At 43.6% G+C, this 20,433-nt stretch overlaps 1 protein-coding gene across 5 annotated transcripts in view; it reads right to left on the reverse strand.

Moving 5' to 3' along the window:
* Nucleotides 1–20,433, reverse strand: part of LOC133395806 (multiple epidermal growth factor-like domains protein 11) — a 246,997-nt gene that overhangs the window by 34,161 nt on the left and 192,403 nt on the right. For 4 of the 5 annotated variants that reach the window (XM_061665019.1, XM_061665028.1, XM_061665037.1 and 1 more), the window contains exons 11-13: nt 13,043–13,163; nt 11,645–11,808; nt 11,409–11,511 (exon numbers count right to left, since the gene is read on the reverse strand). In XM_061665019.1, the coding sequence (XP_061521003.1) occupies nt 11,409–11,511; nt 11,645–11,808; nt 13,043–13,163 (388 nt within the window). Of the gene's footprint in view, nt 1–11,286; nt 11,512–11,644; nt 11,809–13,042; nt 13,164–20,433 lie in introns of those variants that run through there. The other variant, XM_061665045.1, reaches the window with a different exon arrangement.

Below are 20,433 nucleotides of genomic sequence, written 5' to 3' on the forward strand. Positions count from 1 at the left end.
ACGACCCAGGGGCACTTCATTCTTTTCTGACTGAGGACCATGCTCTCATATTTTGAGGTGCTGAATCTCCGCTTCATATTTGGTCTTGAACCACTCCGGCAAGAGTTGAAGAATATGGCTTGATAAGGCCAACAGAACAACATCATCTGCAAAAAGCAGAGAAGTAATACTGAGGCCACCAAACCCTCAACACTCCAGCTGTGCCTAGAAATTATATCCATAATGGTTATGAACAGAATTGGTCAAAAATGGCACCCTTGGCAGAGTCCAACACTCACAGGAAATGAATATGACTTACTGCTGGCAATGCGGACCAACTATGACACCAGTTGTACAAGGACCGAACAGCCCATATCAGAGGGTCCCCTACCGGACTCCCTGAGGGACACGGTCAAACACCTTTTCCAAGCCCATAGAACACATCTAGACTGGTTGAGCAAACTCCCATGCAACTTCCAGTACCTTGCTGAGGGTGTAGAGCTGGTCTACTGTTCCACAGCCAGGACAAAAAACACCATGCTCTCCCTGAATATGATATTCAACTTCCTCATGGAATCCTCTTCTACAGAACCCCTGAGTAGACCTTTCCAGGGAGGATGAGAAGTGTGAGTCCTAGTTGGAAACACACTCTCCACTCAACCTTCTTATAAAGGGGGACTGCCACCCTAGTCTGGCAATCCAGAGGCAATGCCACCAATGTCTACCTGATGTTGTAGAGTCATGTCAACCATGACAGCCCCACAACATCCAGAGCCTTTAGGAACACCAGTTGGATCTCATCCAGTCTCGGGTCCCTGCAATCGAAGAGCTTTTTAACCCAGAGATATTAGAGCCCACCTCAGAGTCTGCAGACTTTGCTTCCTCGTAGGAGAGCGTGTTGGTGAAATTGAGGTCTTTCCACCAACTCACAACATCCAGAGTCGAGCTCAGCAGTGCCCCATTCCCACAATAGACAGGGTTGGTCGTGCACTGCTTTCCCCTCCTGGACCAGAAATTACAAGAAGCCATCCGGAAGTCCATCCATCCATCCATCCATTTTCTGAGCCGCTTCTCCTCACTAGGGTCGCGGGCGTGCTGGAGCCTATCCCAGCTATCATCGGGCAGGAGGCGGGGTACACCCTGAACTGGATGCCAGCCAATCGCAGGGCACATATAAACAACCATTCGCACTGACATTCACAACTACGGGCAATTTAGAGTTGTCAATTAACCTACCATACATGTTTTTGGGATGTGGGAGGAAACCGGAGTGCCCGGAGAAAACCGAGGCAGCCACGGGGAGAACATGCAAACTCCACCCAGGCGGGGAGGGCGGGGATTGAACCCCGGTCCTCAGAACTGTGAGGCAGACGCTCTAACCAGTCGTACACCGTTCCACCCATTCGGAAGTCAGTTTCCCCAAACTTTTTCCATGCCCGACATTTTGCCTCAGTGGCCACCGAAGCCGCTATCCGGTGCCTGCAAGTACCCGTCAACAGCCTCCGGAGTCTCACGGGCCAAAAAGGCCCAATAAGACTCGTTCTTCATCTCAAAGGAATCCCTCTGTGTTGGTGTCCAAGAACGGGTTCAGGGATTGCCACCATGACAGACGGCGACCACTTTACAGCCACAACTCAGGTCGTTAGTCACAACATGGGAGGCCCAGAACATGGCCTACTCGGACTCAATGTCCCCTGCGTCCCCGGGGACGTGGTACTGCCAAAGGTGAGAGTTGAAACTCATTGGAAAATGGTAAACGTGTGCACTTATATAATGCTTTGTATACACAATCATGGTGCCCAAAGGGATGTACAAAGGCTCACATTCACCCGTTCATGCAGACATTCATACAGCAATGGGCGACTGCTGCCATGCAAGGCACTGTCAGGCCAACAGGGAGCAACCTAGGGTTCAGTGTTTTGTCCAAGGACACTTCCACAGTATACGGTCAGAGCTGTTATTCAAACCAGTGACAAAGGTCACTGGATGACCCGCTCTACCAACTGAGCCACAGCTGCCCCCTGACAGGGAACGTTCCTAGCAGACCCTCATAATTAGTTAGTAGCCAAGTCGTCCCCGACTATCAGAGTCAACATACCACCAGGTGGTGATCGGTCGACAGCTCCGCCCCTCTCTTTACCTGAGTTTCAGCCGCAAGTCCGATGACACGACCACAAAATCGATCATGGAACTGCGGTCCTGGTGCCAGGTGCACTTATGGACATCCTTATGTTTGAACATAGTGTTTGTTTTGGATAATCCATGAAGAGTGCAGAAATCCAATGACAGGACCCGCATGGCTTCTGGTAGGGGAGGGTGTTCCTCCCAATCACCCCCTTGGCCCACAGGTAGTAAGTCCATGGCAAACTGGACCCATGCTACCTCTCCGGGCTGGTGATGATCAACATCAAGTCCTATGTCCAGGCTTAGCTCTAGAGGGGGGCCTCAGTGACCCATATCCGAGTGAGGGAAATAAGGGCCCAATAATTTTTAATTTTTTATCGATCATATGGGGTTTCTGAGCCGTGTCTTGCCTGGTCCCTGACCTCTGATCTGTTTGCCCTGAATTACCCTGCCAGGAGCATGAAGCCCCAGACAACTTCGATTTTAGCATTGTCACAAACCCCTCTGCCACAATAAGGTGACAGCTCAGGGAGGAGTAAATAAATACATTATGCTTAACCAATTTTAGGAAAAAACAGCTACATTGATGCAACAAATTAATGAATGACATAATAATAGCATATTTTTATTTATATTCAATTTGATTATGGTTAAATTTAATACATTTAATAACATTAAAAAATGTATATGCAAAATTGTTTGTTTTACGTTTTTAAAGGGGGGAAAAAACAGCTAAATTTATGCAACAAACTAGACCCTGGGCTCTTCATAATGTAAATGCTTGTTGGGTCGGCTCTGTACTGACAACATCTTGCACACTGATCACCATACACCTTATTCCGGAACATCAGACTGCGACTGCGTGGAAATGATGACCTCTACTGAATTTCATTAGACTTATCTGTCTGTTAACCCCCTGAGCTGCCCCTTGCTCAAAAGGACTTCATCAAGGCTCAGGCAGCACAGTAGCATCATTCTACTTGTTTCCTTATGGACTCAAAAACGGGAAGCAATCTGTTCCAATTCCAAAACATGTACTGGCTCTACCCATTATCACAAGGACTGTAGCCAGCATGTGGTAACATTGATTATTACGATTCTGCTTTTGATGTAAATTTAGTAAATCCATTCAATCATGTCAATTCTTGTTAACATGGGAACTGACAAATGTCCAATGTGATGTGTGGTATACTGTATTGATGATGTGTATGACATCCATTCCTTTCGCCATTTAAAATAGAATATAACATTATATAAAATTCATCCATTGATGCATTTTCTACTGCTTAGCCTGTTGAGGGTCAAAAGTGAGCTAGAGCATATCCCTTCTGACTTGGAAATGCCTCGCTTGGTCGCTAGTATATCGCATTTCAATCCATAATCAAATTGCATCCCACCTTAGTCATTGTTTTCAGAAAAACATTTCTGTGTAAAGCACATTCCGGTTATGGCTAAGAGTTTTTTTTGTGTGTATATGAAGACGCCGCGGATTCAATTCCCAATCAGTGCCCCAATACCCCGCCGTGGCAGGGTGGGTTGCGTCAGGAAGGGCATTTAGCCCGACCTGTAGGAGCCATACCTATTTATCACTCACTTAGCACATGCTCACACCACTCACTGTATATATTTTTCTCACTAATCACATCTGGGCACATATACATATCCAAGGGTTCCTGGGTGACTGGTATGGGGTCGGGAGGGTGTGGGTGTCGGTTTCAGCACATCTGTTCCCGGTCCAAGCGCCCTGCCCCTCCGCCCTGCCTGCCCCCCTGGATTTTAAATGCATCACACACACTCATCCCCATGTTTTAATGCACCACATACACCCATCTCTGGGGGACCGTGGGTCGTGGGTGGGAGTGGGGGTTTGGCTGTTAGGCAACAGTGTTCAACAAGTTCTCTGTCCTGGCCCCCATGAGTCAGACCTGTTGTTGACACACAAGCGAGACCTTACACCATATTCGACAGGGAGTATATCAGTGCTGAAGCATGTCTTCGGAAAAGCAGATAAACACTGTTTGCTGCTAATGGGCGAATTACTGCCAGTTTTAAATGTACTATAAGTTTCGGCAAACCCCAGAATCCTCCAAATCAACCTAAGCTTTATTGCCCCATTATTCATTCTCATGTCTCTGTCTTTCATCAGTTTTACATTTTATGTCCTAAGAGAGCCTCTTAAAGAATGGATCAGAGCTGCCAGTGCTCACAGGAGACAGTCTGGAGGCTGAAGTACCCCTGAGACTCACACATTCATTCATATTTCCACACACACACATGCACACACAACAGGACAGAAGGAGTCCGTAAATAGAGAATTTCCTCACTCCTCCTCTGTAACTCGGCATATCAGAAGCTCATTACAAAGTTCCTTTGACATAGAATATGAGAGAATATGAAAGTGAAGTGTCAGGAGCCATTATAACTCAATTAAAAAACTATCTTTGAGGCATACCGTTGAGGCATATTGTGCGTGGAAAGCAGTTGTCTTGCCCATCAGACTGTGTTGTTGTTAAAACCCAGCGTGAATTGAGACATGGGAAATGACAAAGATGAAGACAAGATACTAATCAGAACAAGGCCACTTCGCTACACCACAATCATGATTTCTCATGTAAACCAACAGAATATTTTTTGTATCAGCATGAGCACAGCCTTGATCATCTTAGCATCATCGTACTTCCAGAACTAATATCAAACACGGCAGTAGTTAGCATGTCTGCCTCAGAGTTGAACACACAGACTGTTTAAGAAGTATCACCTCTTACACCACCTATTTTACTTGCAAAAAACAAAAAAACAAAAACCCAATACATCTACGTATTATCCTCAATTTAGACCTAAAAATGTGTTTGGATGGCATTCATGTTTACTGTGTGGGAGAGTATGTGTATGTGATATCGCGTATCAATTCAACACAAGCGGCAAGTTTACAGTTAGCTAAAAACAGCTAGCTAGCTAACAATAATCTCGGTGTCAAACGCAATCCCCGGGGGCCAGATCAGGCCCGCCATATCATTTTATGTATATCAACTTCCATGATTCTTGCTAAAATCCATCCATTTTCTGTACCGCTTTAACCTCACAAGGGTCGCGGGTGTGCTGGAGCCTATCCCAGCCATCTTCGGGCGAGAGGCGGGGTACACTCTGAACTGGTCGCCAGCCAATCGCAGGACACATATAAACAAACAACCATTCGCACACACATTCACACCTACGGGCAATTAAGGCCCTTCAATTAACCTACCATGCATGTTTTGGGGATGTGGGAGGAAACCGGAGTGCTCGGAGAAAATCCACGCAGGCACAGGGAGAACATGCAAACTCCACACCGGCGGGTCAGGGATTTGAACCGCGGTCCTCAGAACTGTGAGGCCGATGTGCTAACCATTCGTCCACCGTACCGCCTCCTGCTAAAGTCTGTACCAAAAATTTAAAATTGTCATATTTATGAAATATCCATCCATCCATCGTCTTCCGCTTATCCGATGTCGGGTCGTGGGGGCAGCAGCCTCAGCAGAGAAGCCCAGACTTCCCTCTCCCCAGCCACTTCCTCTAGCTCTTCCGAGGGGATCCCGAGGCGTTCCCAGGCAAGCCGAGAGACGTAGCGTGTCCTGGGTTGTCCCCGGGGTCTCCTTCCGGTGGGACGTGCCCGGAACACCTCAGAAGGGAGGCGTCCGGGAGGCATCCTAAACAGATGCCCAAGCCACCTCATCTGACTCCTCTCAATGCAGAGGAGCTGTGGCTCTACTCTGAGATCCTCCCGGATGACCGAGTTTCTCACCCTATCTCTAAGGGAGAGCCCGGATACCCTGTGGAGGAAATTCATTTCGGCCGCTTGTATCCGGGATCTTCGACCCGTTCACCATAGGTGAGGGTAGGAATGTAGATCGACCAGTAAATTGAGCGCTTCGCCTTTTGACTTTGCTCCTTCTTCACCACAACAGACCCAGACATAGTTCGCATCACTGCAGACTCTGCACCGATCTGCCTGTCGATCTCCCCTTCCATTCTTCCCTCACTCGTGAACAAGACCCCAAGTTATTTGAACTCCTCCACTTGGGGAAGGATCTCATCCCCGACCTGGAGAAGGCAGTCCACCCTTTTCCCACTGAGTACCATGGTCTCAGATTTAGAGGTGCTGATTCTCAATATTATTATTATTTAATAAATAATGACTTTTTTAATTGATTACCAAACACCTTTTTACAGTAACCTGAACACTAGTTGAAAAAGCTATTATTCTTGACTTCTGATTTCAAAACTAGTTATCCATCAATTGGTTGTGTATATGTAATACTATAATGAGGTGATCAAACTTATTCATTGTTTCACCGTCATAACAGACTTTTGAGGGAAACCGTAAGTGCAATGTGGCCTGGGACAAAAATCTGTTTGACAGGCCTTCTATTGCGGTGGCTGTAGCTCAGTTGGTACAGCAGGCTAGTGACCGAAGGGTCAATGGTTCAAATACCAGCTCCGACTGAACCCTATATTGCTTCCAGTGGGCCTGGCAGTGCCTTGCATCGCAGCAGCTGCCCATTGTTGTATGAATGTGGGCGTGAAGTAGTGAATGTGTGAGCATCTGGAGAGCGCTTTAGGCACCGTGATGGTGTCGTTAAAGCGCTATATAAGTAACCAACCCATTCACTGTGTGTGTAGGTGTGTGTCATGACTATTCTGTGACAACAAATGTTATTATCAGGTATCAACAAATTAGTCAAGGTTACTGTGTGTCAGTGTGTCTCATTCATGACTATTGTCTAAAAGAGTATATGTATTTATGCGTATGTAAATATACCTATTTAACATTTGTAACTAGAAGCGTGATACAGCTACTGCATGTATTGCACAGATGTATGCACGTTTATGGGTGCGCCTGTCTCCTTTTAGCTCCATATTTATCAATCGGCTTGCTTGTCACTCAAATTGTTCTCTACCTTTCCTTATTGTCTATCTTTTATTATCCAAGGTATCATGGCTGATAGGTGTACATTAGAAAGGTTCCTACAGATGCTATTTAAACAGTCAGTGATGGGATTGGACTCTAAATCAGAAATATCAGACGATGAGGACCAAGGCTATAATGCAGGTGGAGGTGTTTGCTGTCCACCTGAAAATGTACATACAATGTTGTCACAAAGGTTAAAAAAGTTAAAAATAAAATCATTTTAAACATAAAAAAGATTTGTGTGGCCCAAAAAGTAATACCTAATATAATAAAAATGGTTATTCTGAGCCAAAATGGCATAAAACACATTGATTCTGGAACGGATACGCCAATAATGATGACACCCAGCAACCCCCCTGCCTCAGCTGCCCTTCTGAGCCAGTCTGCGTACACAAGACATCTAATGAAAGCCTGGTCTACTTATCAAAGGAGAAGCACGGGAGATTTAACTTCGCACACGGATGCTAAATGAATTACCAGCTTGTCCGCAGGAGCTCATCAAAGCTGAGACGCGGACACTGGTTTCTCACTCGGACGCAAAATTAATTAACTTCCACCCCCAGCCAGCCTGAAGAGTCTCACCAACAAAGACTTCTTTTTCTTGGGACACTGGCTTGATGACCAAGAAGGTGAGAAACCCGCTGTTTTCAGGGACATTTGTTCCTTCTGTCTGGGACAATGGGTGGAGCACGAGCAACACCCACAGGCAGTGGAGAGCTACTGCAACTCCGGCGGGACTAATCACAATCTTCACTGGATTTGAATATTAGATGATATTTTAAGAATTTCGCATGAGCGTCATTAGTGTTCACCATCACAATAGCGCAACTAGTGATTGTATTTCTGCAAATTTGAATGTGTGATGTCAAGTCTGTTCGTTAACTGACCGGATGAGAAGTTTCAGCCCACACGACACAAATGACACATTGCAAATATTACAGTGTACAGTACAACAACCACATACAATTGAAAAGTTCATTACAGGGATTAAAGATGATGTGCGTATGACAATGCAAAAATGGAAAATGGTCTCATTATCTTAACTCCAACAATTAATATTTTATCCCACTGGTTTTAAACCACAGAATAATCCTAGGATGGAAAAGTAACATTATGAGGCAGTCTATCTTCCCTGTTGGCCCCGGAGGGTTTAGGGAACCACCCCTTTTTGGGTGGGCATAAAGGCCGGAGCACCCCTTTGTTTGAGTGCCCTCGTTCGACCGAAGTGCGCTCGTTTGCCGAAGACTGGCTCAGCCAGGAAGCCCCACCTCTCACCTTAAGGTGATGAGGGCATCCTGCCACCGGTTTTATCATTACTAGTGTTATTTTTTTTCTTTACTTAGACCCCTTGGTGTGTTTCTCTCTAGATCCCTTGTAGATGTGATTAAATGTACCATTAAATTCCACTCTTGGTTGTATTTTGTGTGTTCTGAGTTTAAGTAAACCTCTGTCATCTAGAACTCAAAATTTCATAAAGTCTAGCAACCTTCAGATTACGAAGTAACGCAAGCGTCACTTCCGGTTTATTCTTTTCTCCTAAATTAATGCAATTTTTATTTGACTAATATACACTACACATGTATGGAGCTGTATCTGGCTCTTCTAAACAAGGTGTGTTAGTCGGACTGAGAACATCTTCAAAAAAAATCCTTTCACTGCCAACTATATCTTCAGCCAGACTGAGTCGCCCTTGATAACCAGAATAGAATAAGCGGAAAAAGATTGACGAATGGATGAATCGTGTAGTTTATGTGATGACATACAGTACATCACAGATACCTGCAAATGATCTGTTTCCTTTGTAATCCATGTAATTTTTTTGGGTGCCTTCACTGCTCTCTGCCTGTCAACCGTCATACCGAAAATATATATACTAAGTATTACAGCAAGTGTTACACCTTATTTGTTCTGCAAAGTAATGGTCCTTTAGACTGACTCATGGACTTTGTGGATGTTGAGATTACCATGCTTGATGGATTGTTTATGCACAAAATGTTTCTACAACCTAATAGATCTCCTTTCTGTGTTTGTCAAGGTTGTTTGTCAGTTGGTGTATGGGGACCAGGGCAAGGAGGCAAACCACAGTGGCCCAGCGCTCCCAATCTTAACCTACTCAGAGCACAGGAAGGAAGAGTCGGTGATAAAAATAAAAATAAAAAATTAGCTGAGGGTGGGTTTGTGCCAAAAGAGTTGAACTCCATGAGATTTGACCAGTTCCGAGTGGGATGCCATGAACGCTTGGGCCTTGAACAATAAAACAACAAGAGCTGTAGCAGAGATGATACCTCATGGGAATGAAAGGCCTCATGGGCCAAAGAGTCTGTGAGGAGACAGAGGAGGACCGCCAGGTGAAAGCGATCGGCCTTGCCTCCCATGTGCTAAAATGAAGGGGTATATTATTCATTTCAAAATCTGGATTATGACAGATTGGGAGTTAATTGATATCCTGTAGATTCTAAATTTTGCCACCAAGCTGTTCAGGTGGATGCGATTATTGGGTTCTTGAAGCATTTATGGCGTTTAAGACATGGAAATAAATGGGAGATTTGGGAGTTTGATGTTGTTGCAGTCTATTTGTTCCAATTCTAGCCAAGAAACATACTCCTCATTGTGGTGCAACCATTTGATGATGTATTGTAATTGGTTAGCGAAATAATAGTGTTTAAAGTTGTGAGCATTTAGGCCTCCCTCCCGTTTACTTTTCTGAAGAGTGGATAGACTAATACTATTTTTCTTATTTTTTTTGAATAAAAATGTATTACAGCAGAATCTAAGGTTTGAAAACATTTAAATGAGGTTTTAAATGGAATCATTGAAAATAAATAATTTATTTGAGGTAAGGTTTTCATTTTTATTGTAGCTATTCTTCCCAGTAGTGATATAGGCAAGTTATTCCAGTGTCTTAAATCAGATGAGATTTTTTTTCTGAAAGTGGTGTGTAATTTAGATTGGTTAGCTCTGAGTTTTGACGAAATATTAATACCTAAACACTTAACGTTTCCTATAGGAATACGGTAATCTGGGATTTGATCTGCAGGATTCCATGAGTTTGCTGTTATAGGGAGTATTGTTGATTTTGTCTAGTTGATAGAGTAGTCTGATATTTGTGAAAATGTTTTAATGAGATTGAAGACTGCCTGAAGAGATGACTTGGGTTCCTGTAAATAAAGAATATCATCAGCATATAGATTGATTTTGTGTTCTGTCACTCGTGAGAAGATACGTTTAATATTAGCATTCGGACATATAGCGGCAGCAAGAGGTTCGATGAATATTGCAAATGGCATTGGTGAGAGTGGACATCTTGTCTGGTTCCTCTTTGTAATGTAAAAATTTATGAAGTAATCCTATTTGTGGTGACTGTCGCTTTCCGCGAACTGTATAATGTTGCTATCCAATGTATAAATGAATCTCCAAGGCCAAATTTGCGAAGTACTGCAAACAACCGCTCGTCCCGATTGCATATTTTTTAATGCGTTGTGTAATTCTGTGATGGTTAAAGGAACATCAAGGCTGTCTTTAGTTGTATGTATTTAATTGAGGAATGTTTAGATCCTTAATAAAAGTTAGCAAGCTATTTTTCTATCTACTGTATCTGTCTAAGAGTCACAAATCTGAAGGTCAAGTTGAGAAGTTTGCAGTTTAGCAACACGGGAAGGAAAACATGCAAATAAGAACTAGATTTTTTTGTAAGTTACATATAAGCACATTTTTTATAAAGCCCACGCTACAGCATATGTCTCATGACTGGTTTTTCTGTACGTTGTGATGCATCTAATTAACCTTAGAAGCAGTATTATGCACTGCACTTACAGTATTCGCACTTCGAATTCTGTGGAATGTTATACACTACCTGTGTTTGATTTGTGGATGGTTGTTCATCTGTTAGTAATAATGAAAAAAATGTAAATGGTATTTTTTGTTGAGTTTTTCTTACATGATACTCTTTTTTTAAATCTCACACTTGGCAAATACCCCAAATAATAATAAAAAAAATTAAAACTAATAATGAAAGTAATAAAAACTAAACTAAAACAAAGCATTTTTGAATAAAATAAAAACTAATAAAAACTAACAAACCTTCTCTAAAAACTAATTAAAACTAATTCAATTTGAAAAAGAAAAGTCAAAATAAATAAAAACGAACTATAATGGAATGTCCAAAACTATTATAACCCTGCCCTGCAACGGAACAAATAAACGTAAAAAATCTCAGTTGGGTCAAGGCTCCCGGACCATCAAGCTTGCTAATGTCTGTTCCAACTTCCTGAAGAAAATCCGGGCGGGATTAATTCAGTCTCTAGCTGATTGGTGAATATAAACTTAACCTATTTGTCTCTGTCGGTGCATGACATACCTGTCCAACCTGCGACACAGCGACAAGAGCCAGTTACCGGATCACAGCCATCAGCATTTGCACAGTCACATCTCTCTTTGCAGTTCAGACCATATGATCCCTCCTACAAGCCAGGATACAAATGAGCTACAGTATACAAAAATATTATTTTCTTTAGGTCATTAAACATACTAGAGAGCAAACAACACCCAGACATGTTATTAGGAATAAAAAAAGTGAATTCTGTGAGCACTAACATGACACGGTATGTCACACAATTCATCCCTCCAGCCTGGAGAGCAGGAGCAGGTTCCATTAACAGGGTCACAGGCTGCCCCGTTAGCACACTGACATGTCTGATTGCAGGTTAGACCCCAGTTTCCACTGGAGCATTGGATGGAGCAGTCCACCCCTTGCCAACCTGGAGACAGAAACAAACTGACCATCAGTCATCTACTGTAGCAATTCATTTGCATCTGACTTTTTAAGAGAATCACAGCCATCAGCATTTGTCTTGATACACATAGTCCATGTCCTTTGAGTCACTTTATTTAATATATGACAGCAGTCAAATTGATTGTTAACCTTAATTTTTGATTCAATACCATTGCAATCACTGGAACCTGGCAAATTTTATGCATGCATACAAATTGATTTTGGCTGTTGCAATTTACAATTCCTACCGTGCAAAAAGTGCTTAGGGATTTGATCATTTTCATATTCAAAATAAAACTTTGTGATTATAATTATTCATTCAAACATATTTTTTTACATTTATTTTTGAAATATCGTGGTAATGCTGATAATGGTTGTAGTTTTGCTAACTATAATCATGAGGGGACATTTTTATATCATTGCATCTCTATATGCAGCCAATTCTTTATCCATCCATCCATCCATCCATTTTCTGAGCCACTTCTCCTCACTAGGGTCGCGGGCGTGCTGGAGCCTATCCCAGCTAACATCGGGCAGGAGGCGGGGTACACCCTGAACTGGTTGTCAGCCAATTCTTTATTCTTGGCTAATTTAGTAATAGACAATGTTTCTTGCAAGATGTGTCTAGCTGCAAATAAAAATACATTAAAATAAAATACTGTGTGTGTGTGTGTGTGTGTGTGTCTGGGTGTGTGTGTGTGTGTGTGTGTGTGTGTATATATATATATATATATATATATATATATATATATATATATATATATATATATATATATAGTTTGTGCCCTGCGATTAGATGGCAACCAGTTCAGGATCTACCCCGCCTCCTGCCCCTATCAAAATTATATGAAAGGATCCCAAAAAGTAAATATGTGTAATTTTTAATACATGCCACATGACATGAGAATGACAAGTGTTTTGTGTTTATGTAACAACATGACCCCTGGGCCCATTACTGAATTATTCTTAAACATCTTTTGTGAACAATGACATGTTTTCCAAAACTTTTACTGGACTACTACTTTAAACTTTTACGAGACCATGTTTCTTTTTTTTTTAATGGGTATCATTCTGCTTATGTTTTTTTCTTTAACCAAATGTGAAAACTAAAATCTGTCATCTATCAATGTTTCTTAATGTGGGGAAACTGGAATTTAACCTTCTGGGTAGTATCAGAGTGTAAAGAAGGGACAATGATGACCACAAATAAAGGATAATACCTTCTCTGCAGATGCACGAGCCGTCGAGATGTGAGCATGATATCTCATTTTGACAGAAACATGACGATGTGCAGTTGGTTCCATACAGGCCTGCAGGACAGATAATAGAGCAGTCCTCACCCTTGTAAAAAAATAACAGAAATGGAGATCAACAGTGAAGACAGTGGAAATATAGGGATGCTTATACAACGGGATACAGTCGTTGATATAGTTTTTTTTTTTATCAATAATCCCTTACAGTCACAAGCTGAAGACTATCCCGTCTGACAATGAGCGCGAAAAGAGCTACATCCGGGACGGATGTCAAATGGCACACATCCTGTAACAAACATACTTGTTGTTGTGATGTGGACAGATGAACGAGTACCTCAACTAAATTGCGAGCAAGCCCGGCGAGAACATGCAAACTCCACAGAGAAAAGTTCAAGAGTCGAACCCAGGACTTTACCAGGTGACACTTGTATCACATTTTATTGTGAGTTCCCATGACTTTTAAAACACCACCACGCTGGACTGTATTCAATGATAGACATGGAATGGATGAGAGTCATTTAACTGAAACAACGAAGGGACCTTCAATTCTTTGTGTTTCTTTGCAGAAAAAAAAATGCACTGCTGAAGTTTATAAAATGTAATGTAAGGTTGGAGTGTGGTGAACTACAGTGGTTAGAGGATGAAGTGACCTTTATTCCTGGCCACTTGGCGCCTTCACTTCCTTGACATTTTGACGTAAGGAAATCATTTAAAAACAACATTTCTTTCCCATAAAAGATCACTATAAATAAGTGCTTAGGGGAAAAAGCACATCACCATCAGAATCAGCAGTATCAGTATGTTACAAGACACACAAGGAATTGGTCTGAAATCATTAAGTGTACAACTATCCTAAGCAGTGTCTTTTTGAAATGAAAACAACTTACCTATAGGCAGAGAACACCACTGATGAGAAAGGCAAGACTTGCCAACACCAGCAGAAGACTTTCATTACGTCACATAAAACATGGATTTTGGAAGGAAGGTTAAACTGTTGTGGTGAGGTAATCCCGGATTCCGATGCAAATGAATGGGAAATAATTATACCAACAAAAGGTTAAAAAATTAGTGTCCTCAGTTCCCAAACGCTAAACGATTGTTGTTAAAAGGAAAGGTGATGTAACATAGTGGTAAACACTGTCACAAATCGCAGCTTTTTTGGAACGTGTTTTTCATTTCAGGCATCAAATGAAAAATGTTTGAATATTGGCTAAAAAAATAAATAAAAATAATAATCAGTTTGAACATTAAATATCATGTCTTTGTCATGTATTCAATTGAATATAGGTTGAACAGAATTTGCAAATCATTGTATCCTGTTTTTATTTACGTTTTACACAACATCCCAAGCGGCACGGTGGTCGACTGGTTAGAGCGTCAGCCTCACAGTTCTCAGGACCCGGGTTCAATCCCCGGCCCCGCCTGTGTGGCGTTTGCATGTTCTCCCCGTGCCTGCGTGGGTTTTCTCCGGGCACTCCGGTTTCCTCCCACATCCCAAAAAACATGCATTAATTGGAGACTCTAAATTGCCCGTAGGCATGACTGTGAGTGCAAATGGTTGTCTGTTTCTATGTGCCCTGCGATTGGCTGGCAACCAGTTCAGGGTGTACCCCGCCTCCTGCCCGATGACAGCTGGGATAGGCTCCAGCACGCCCGCGACCCTAGTGAGGAGAAGCGGCTCAGAAAATGGATGGATGGATGGATGGACAACATCCCAATTTCATTGGAATTGGGGTTTGTAAATTGCACAAAATAAATTAAAAGAATCAATAAACTGAAAAAAAGAGGACAACTGCATATATAAAAGTATACACAATGCAATAATATATAATTAAATATTTGGACTAACAAAGTAAAAAGGGGCACAAAATTAGACATTTGATACATAGCTCTGCATTGAGCATTAAGGGCCAATTCCCCCGTTGGTGCATAAATCTTGTTTTTACGCGCCTGGCGTGCCTGTCAAACGGTAAATATTTTAAGTCCATTTGGAAAATATGTTGACATTTTTAATGTGAAATTAGCCGCCGTAACAGATGCAATAGTTAGGTGACTCCAGTGAAACGTGCACACCGTTTGTCTAACAGGGTACTTAGAAGGAGCATGTGTTTTTGTATTTCTATATTAAATAAATCAGCGGTGTGCAGTGAGGGCCTTTTCTGTCTGGAACACTATCAAAAGCACTGAACTACAAATACAACTTAATTATTCATAAATGATTAATATTAATTATTCATTCATATATTTTTTTGTTTTTAATTTTTTTTAAATAATGTTTATTTATTATCCCCTCCCCACACCCCCAGGCCGCTTATCCTCGCCAGGGTCACAGGTGTGCTGGCGCCTAGCTCAGTTGACTTCGGGCAAGAAGCGGAGTACACTCTGAAATGGTTGCTAGGCAATGAAGGTAGAGGCACGCCGGTGGATTACATCTTGTGCAGATGATATAATCTGAAGGAGTTTATTGACTGTAAAGTAGTGGAAGGGGAGAGTGTGGCTGTACAGTATAGGATGGTAGTGTGTAAAATGACTCTGGTGGTGGGGAGGAAGATTAAGAAGATAAAGGCAGAGCAGAGAACCATGTGGTGGAAGCTGAGAAAGGAAGAGTGTCGTGCTTTTTGGGAAAAGGTGAGACAGGCTCTCGGTGGACAGGAGGAGCTTCCAGAAGAACGAAGCTGATCAGAGAGACATGCAGGAGAGTGCTTGGTGTATCTTCTGGTTGGAAAGGGGAGAAGGAGACTTGGTGGTGGAACCTCAAAGTACAGGAAATCATACAAGGAAAGAGGTTAGCTCGGAAGAAGTGGGACGCTGAAAGGACTGAAAGGAATACATTAAGACGCAAAGGTCAAACAAGAGGCATATGATGACATATATGCCAGGTGGGACACGAAAGAAGGAGAAAAAGATCTATACAGGTTGGCCAGACAGAGGGATAGAGATGGGAAGAATGTGCAGCAGGTTAGGGTCAGTAAGAATAGAGATAGAAATGTATTGACTGATGCCAGTAGTGTGCTGGATAGATGGAAAGAATACTTTGAGGAGTTGATGAATGAGAAAAATGAGAGAGAAGGAAGAGTAGACGAGGCAAGTGTGGTGGACCAGGAAGTGGCAATGATTCGTAAGGGGGAAGTTAGAAAGGCACTAAAGAGGATGAAAAATGGAATGACAGTTAGTCCTGATGACATACCTGTGTGGGTGTGGAGTTTTTGACCAGCTTATTCAACAGAATTCTAGCGGGTGAGACGATGCCTAAGGAATGGGGAAAAGTGTGCTGATGCCCATTTTTAAGAACAAGGGTGATGTCCAGAGGTGTGGGACCTCTAGAGGAATAAAGTTGATGAGCCAAACAATGAAGTTATGGGAAAGAGTCGTGGAGGCTAGACTCAGGACAGAAGTGAGTATTTGTGAGCAACAGAATGATTTCATGCCTCGAAAGAGTACCACAGATGCATTATTTGCCTTGATGGTGTTGATGGAGAAGTACAGAGAAGGGGAGAAGGAGCTACATTGTCTCATTGTAGATCGAGAGAAAGCCTATGACAGAGTACCCAGGGAGAAACTGTCGTACTGCATGCAGAAGTCTGGAGTGGAAGAGAAGTATGTTAGAATAGTACAGGATATGTATGAGGGCAGCACAACAGCGGTGAGGTGTGCTGTAGGTGTGGCAGAGGTGTTTATGGTGGCGGTGGGAGTACATCAAGGCTCAGCTCTGAGCCCCTTCCTTTTTTCAGTGGTGATAGACAGGCTGACAGATGTGGTTAGACTGGAATCTACATGGACCATGATCTTCACAGACGACATTGTGATCTGCAGTGAAAGCAGGGAGCAGGTGCAGGAACAGTTCGAAAGGTGGAGGACATGCACTGGAAAAGAGAGGAATGAAGATTAGTCAAAGTAAGACAGACTATATGTGCATAAATGAGAGGGGTGGAGGAGGAAGAGTGAGGCTACAGGGAGAAGAGATAGCGAGGGTGGAGGACTTTAAATACTTGGGATCAACAGCCCAGAGAAATGGTGAGTGTGGTCAAGAAGTGAAGAAACGGGTCCAAGCAGGTTGGAATGGATGGACGAAGGTGTCAGGTGTGTTATCTGAGAGAAGTCTCTGCTAGGATGTAGGACAACGTTTATAAGATAGTGGTGAGACCAGCCATGTTGTACGGATTAGAGACAGTGGCACTGAAGAGACAACAGGAAGCAGAGTTGGAGGTGGCGGAAAGGAAGATGTTGAGGTTCTCTCTTGGCGTGACCAGGTTGGATAGGATTAGAAATGACCCCATAAAGGGGATGACCAAGGTCAGATGTTTTGGAGACAAAGTTAGAGAGAGCAGACTTCGATGGTTTGGACACATCCAGAGGGGTGATAGTGAGTATATTGGTAGAAGGATGACGAGGGTGAAGCTGGCAAGAGAGCTAGAGGAAGACCAAAGAGAAGGTCGATGGATGTCGTGAGGGAAGACATGGTTGGTCGAATACTTCGAAGACCTCAATTCTACTGACACGCCTTCCTATGAGGAAGCAGAGTCTGAGGTGGGCTTTCCCATCTCCAGGGTTGAGGTGACCGAAGTGGTTAAAAAGATCCTTGGTGGCTGGGCCCCAGGGTTGGATGAGATCTGCCCTGAGTTCCTAAAGGCTCTCGATGTTCTGAGGCTATCCTGGTTGACATGCCTCTGCAACATTGCATGGACATTCGTTCGGGGATATCACACTTCCCAGCCTCCCTCGTAAGGTCTATTTGGGGGTGCTGGAGAGGAGGGTCCGTCTCAAATTCGAATCTCAGATTCAGGAGGGGCAGAGTGGTTTTCATCCCGGCCGTGGAACAGTGCACCAGCTCTACACTGTCAGCAGGGCTCCGGAGGGTGCATGGGAGTTCGCCCAACCAGTCTACATGTGTTTTGTGGACTTGGAAAAGACTGTGTCTCTTGGGGGAGTCCTGTGGAGGGTGATCCCGGAGTAGGGGGTATCAGACCCCCTGACAAGGGCTGTTTTGTCCCTGTACGACCAGTGTCAGAGTTTGGTCTGCATTGCCAGCATTCTGTTCATTATGTTCATGGACAGAATTTCTAAGTGCAGCCAAGAACATGAGGGGGTCCGATTTGGTGACATCAGTATTATGTCTCTGGTTTTTGCAGATGATTTGGTTCTGATGACTTCATTAAGCCGTAATCTTCAACTCTCGCTGGAGCGGTTCACAGCCGTGTGGCTGACCGCCTGGGATGAAAATCAGCACCTCCCAATCTGAGACCATGGTCCTCAGTCAGAAAAGGGTGGACTTCCCTATCTCGGTCGAGGAGGAGATCCTGCCCAAAGTGGAGGAGTTCAAATATCTCAGGGTCTTGTACACGAGTGAGGGGAAGAATGGAGCGGGAGATCGACAGGCGGATAGGTGCAACGTCTGCAGTGATGCAAACTCTGTATCGGGCTGTCGTGGTAAAGAAGGAAATGAGCCGAAAGACAAAGCTCTCAATTTAAGAATTGATCTACATTTCTACCCTCACCTATGGTCACGAGCTGTGGGTTGTGACCGAAAGACGAAGACCGCTGATACAAGCGGCTGAAATGAGTTTCCTTCGCAGGGTGTCCGGGCAGGGTGTGAGAAGCTCGGTCATACAGGAGGGGCATGGAGTCGAGACACTGCTCCTCTGCATTGAGAGGACCCAGATGAGGTGGCCCGGGCATCTGATTAGGATGCCCCCTGGAGGGCTTCCTGATTAGGTATTCTGGGCATGTCCCACTGGGTGGAGGCCCCAGGGACGACCCAGGACACGCTGGAGTGACTATGTCTCTTGGCTGGCCTGGCAGCGTCTTGGGTTACCCCCGGAAGAGCTGGACAACATGGCTGGGGAGAGGGAAGTCTGGGTTTCCCTCCTTTCGCCGCTGCCCCCGAGACCAGACCTCAGATAAGCAGAAGAAAATGGATGGATGGATGGATGGGGTCACCAACATGGTGCCCGTGGGTAGGTAGTCCCTGAGGGCCACACGAGTAGGCCTCGGGCCTGTTCTCAAAATAGCTCACCAGTAATGGGACATTCTGATTTCCTAGGAATGTTGTATTAGTGGTCATTTGTAAACACTTGCTGAGATTTATACAAATAGTTTTGCATATTGATATTTATCTGTTTCCTATCTTGTCAAATCATTGTTGTTTATTATTGTGAAAAATCAATAACTTGATCAGTCTTCCCTTGGCTGAAAAACAATTTATATTAATAACAACATTCTAAATGATGACTTCCCATAAAATCTTCCTCACAGTTCTGAGGACCGGGGTTCAGATCCCGGCCCTGCCTGTTTGGCGTTTGCATGTTCTCCCCGTGCATGCGTGGGTTTTCATCCGGGCACTCCGGTTTCCTTCCACATCCCAAAAACATGCATGGTGGGTTAATTGACAACTCTAAATTGCCCGTAGGTGTGAATGTGACTGCAAATGGTTGTTTGTTTCTTTGTGCCCTGCGATTGGCTGGCAACCAGTTCAGGGTGTACCCTGCCTCCTGCCCGATGATAGCTGGGATGGGCTCCAGCACACCCGCGACGCTAGTGAGGAGAAGCGGCTCAGAAAATGGATGGATGGACGAACAATTTTCACATTTTACAAGTGTGTTTCAAACTGGTAGCCCTTAGCAGTTATTAGTACCCTAGAAGTAGCTCTCGGGTTTAAAAAAGGTTAGTGACGCCTGAGTGCACTTTTCTGTGCTTGCCTTTCAAAATAATATCCATCACTGGTAGAGCATTCAACATTTTTAAAATGTAATTTTGACTTGCTGTCCGTGAGCCATCGAGAATAGATCTACAACCCAAACCCACCATTTGAATATCAATGCAACTAAAGCACACACAAACTGGACCTGTATGCAAATATGTATGCACAAATGGTTACAGTGTGTTGTGTTAGTACAGTATACTGCACATCACACACTATAAAATGGGACATCCCTGTGAATGTCTCCTCAAAAGGAAATGCAGCAATTATCCATAATTTTACACTCAGCTGTTTTATCTGCTTTGGATCTAGGAAAGAAATAGTGAGATATTTTGACAAAGGTAAAACTACCTCACCAACAAGTTCTCATACGTATGTGCTGTCATGCAGTCTATGTTCATACGGATACATGCATACTGGAAAAAGTTGTGTGGGAACAACCATGACCAGGTTTCCCACCATTAATGTGACCTATAACCTGTACAACTCCATCAATCCATCCATTCATCCATTTTCTGAGCCGCTTCTCCTCACTTGGGTCGCGGGTGTGTTGGAGCCTATCCCAGCTACCATCGGGCAGGAGGCGGGGTACACCCTGAACTGGTTGCCAGCCAATCGCAGGGCACATACGAACAAACAACCATTCACACTCACATTCACA

Source organism: Phycodurus eques, chromosome 2 (genome assembly GCF_024500275.1).
Source record: "Phycodurus eques isolate BA_2022a chromosome 2, UOR_Pequ_1.1, whole genome shotgun sequence".
Classification (NCBI taxonomy): domain Eukaryota; kingdom Metazoa; phylum Chordata; class Actinopteri; order Syngnathiformes; family Syngnathidae; genus Phycodurus; species Phycodurus eques.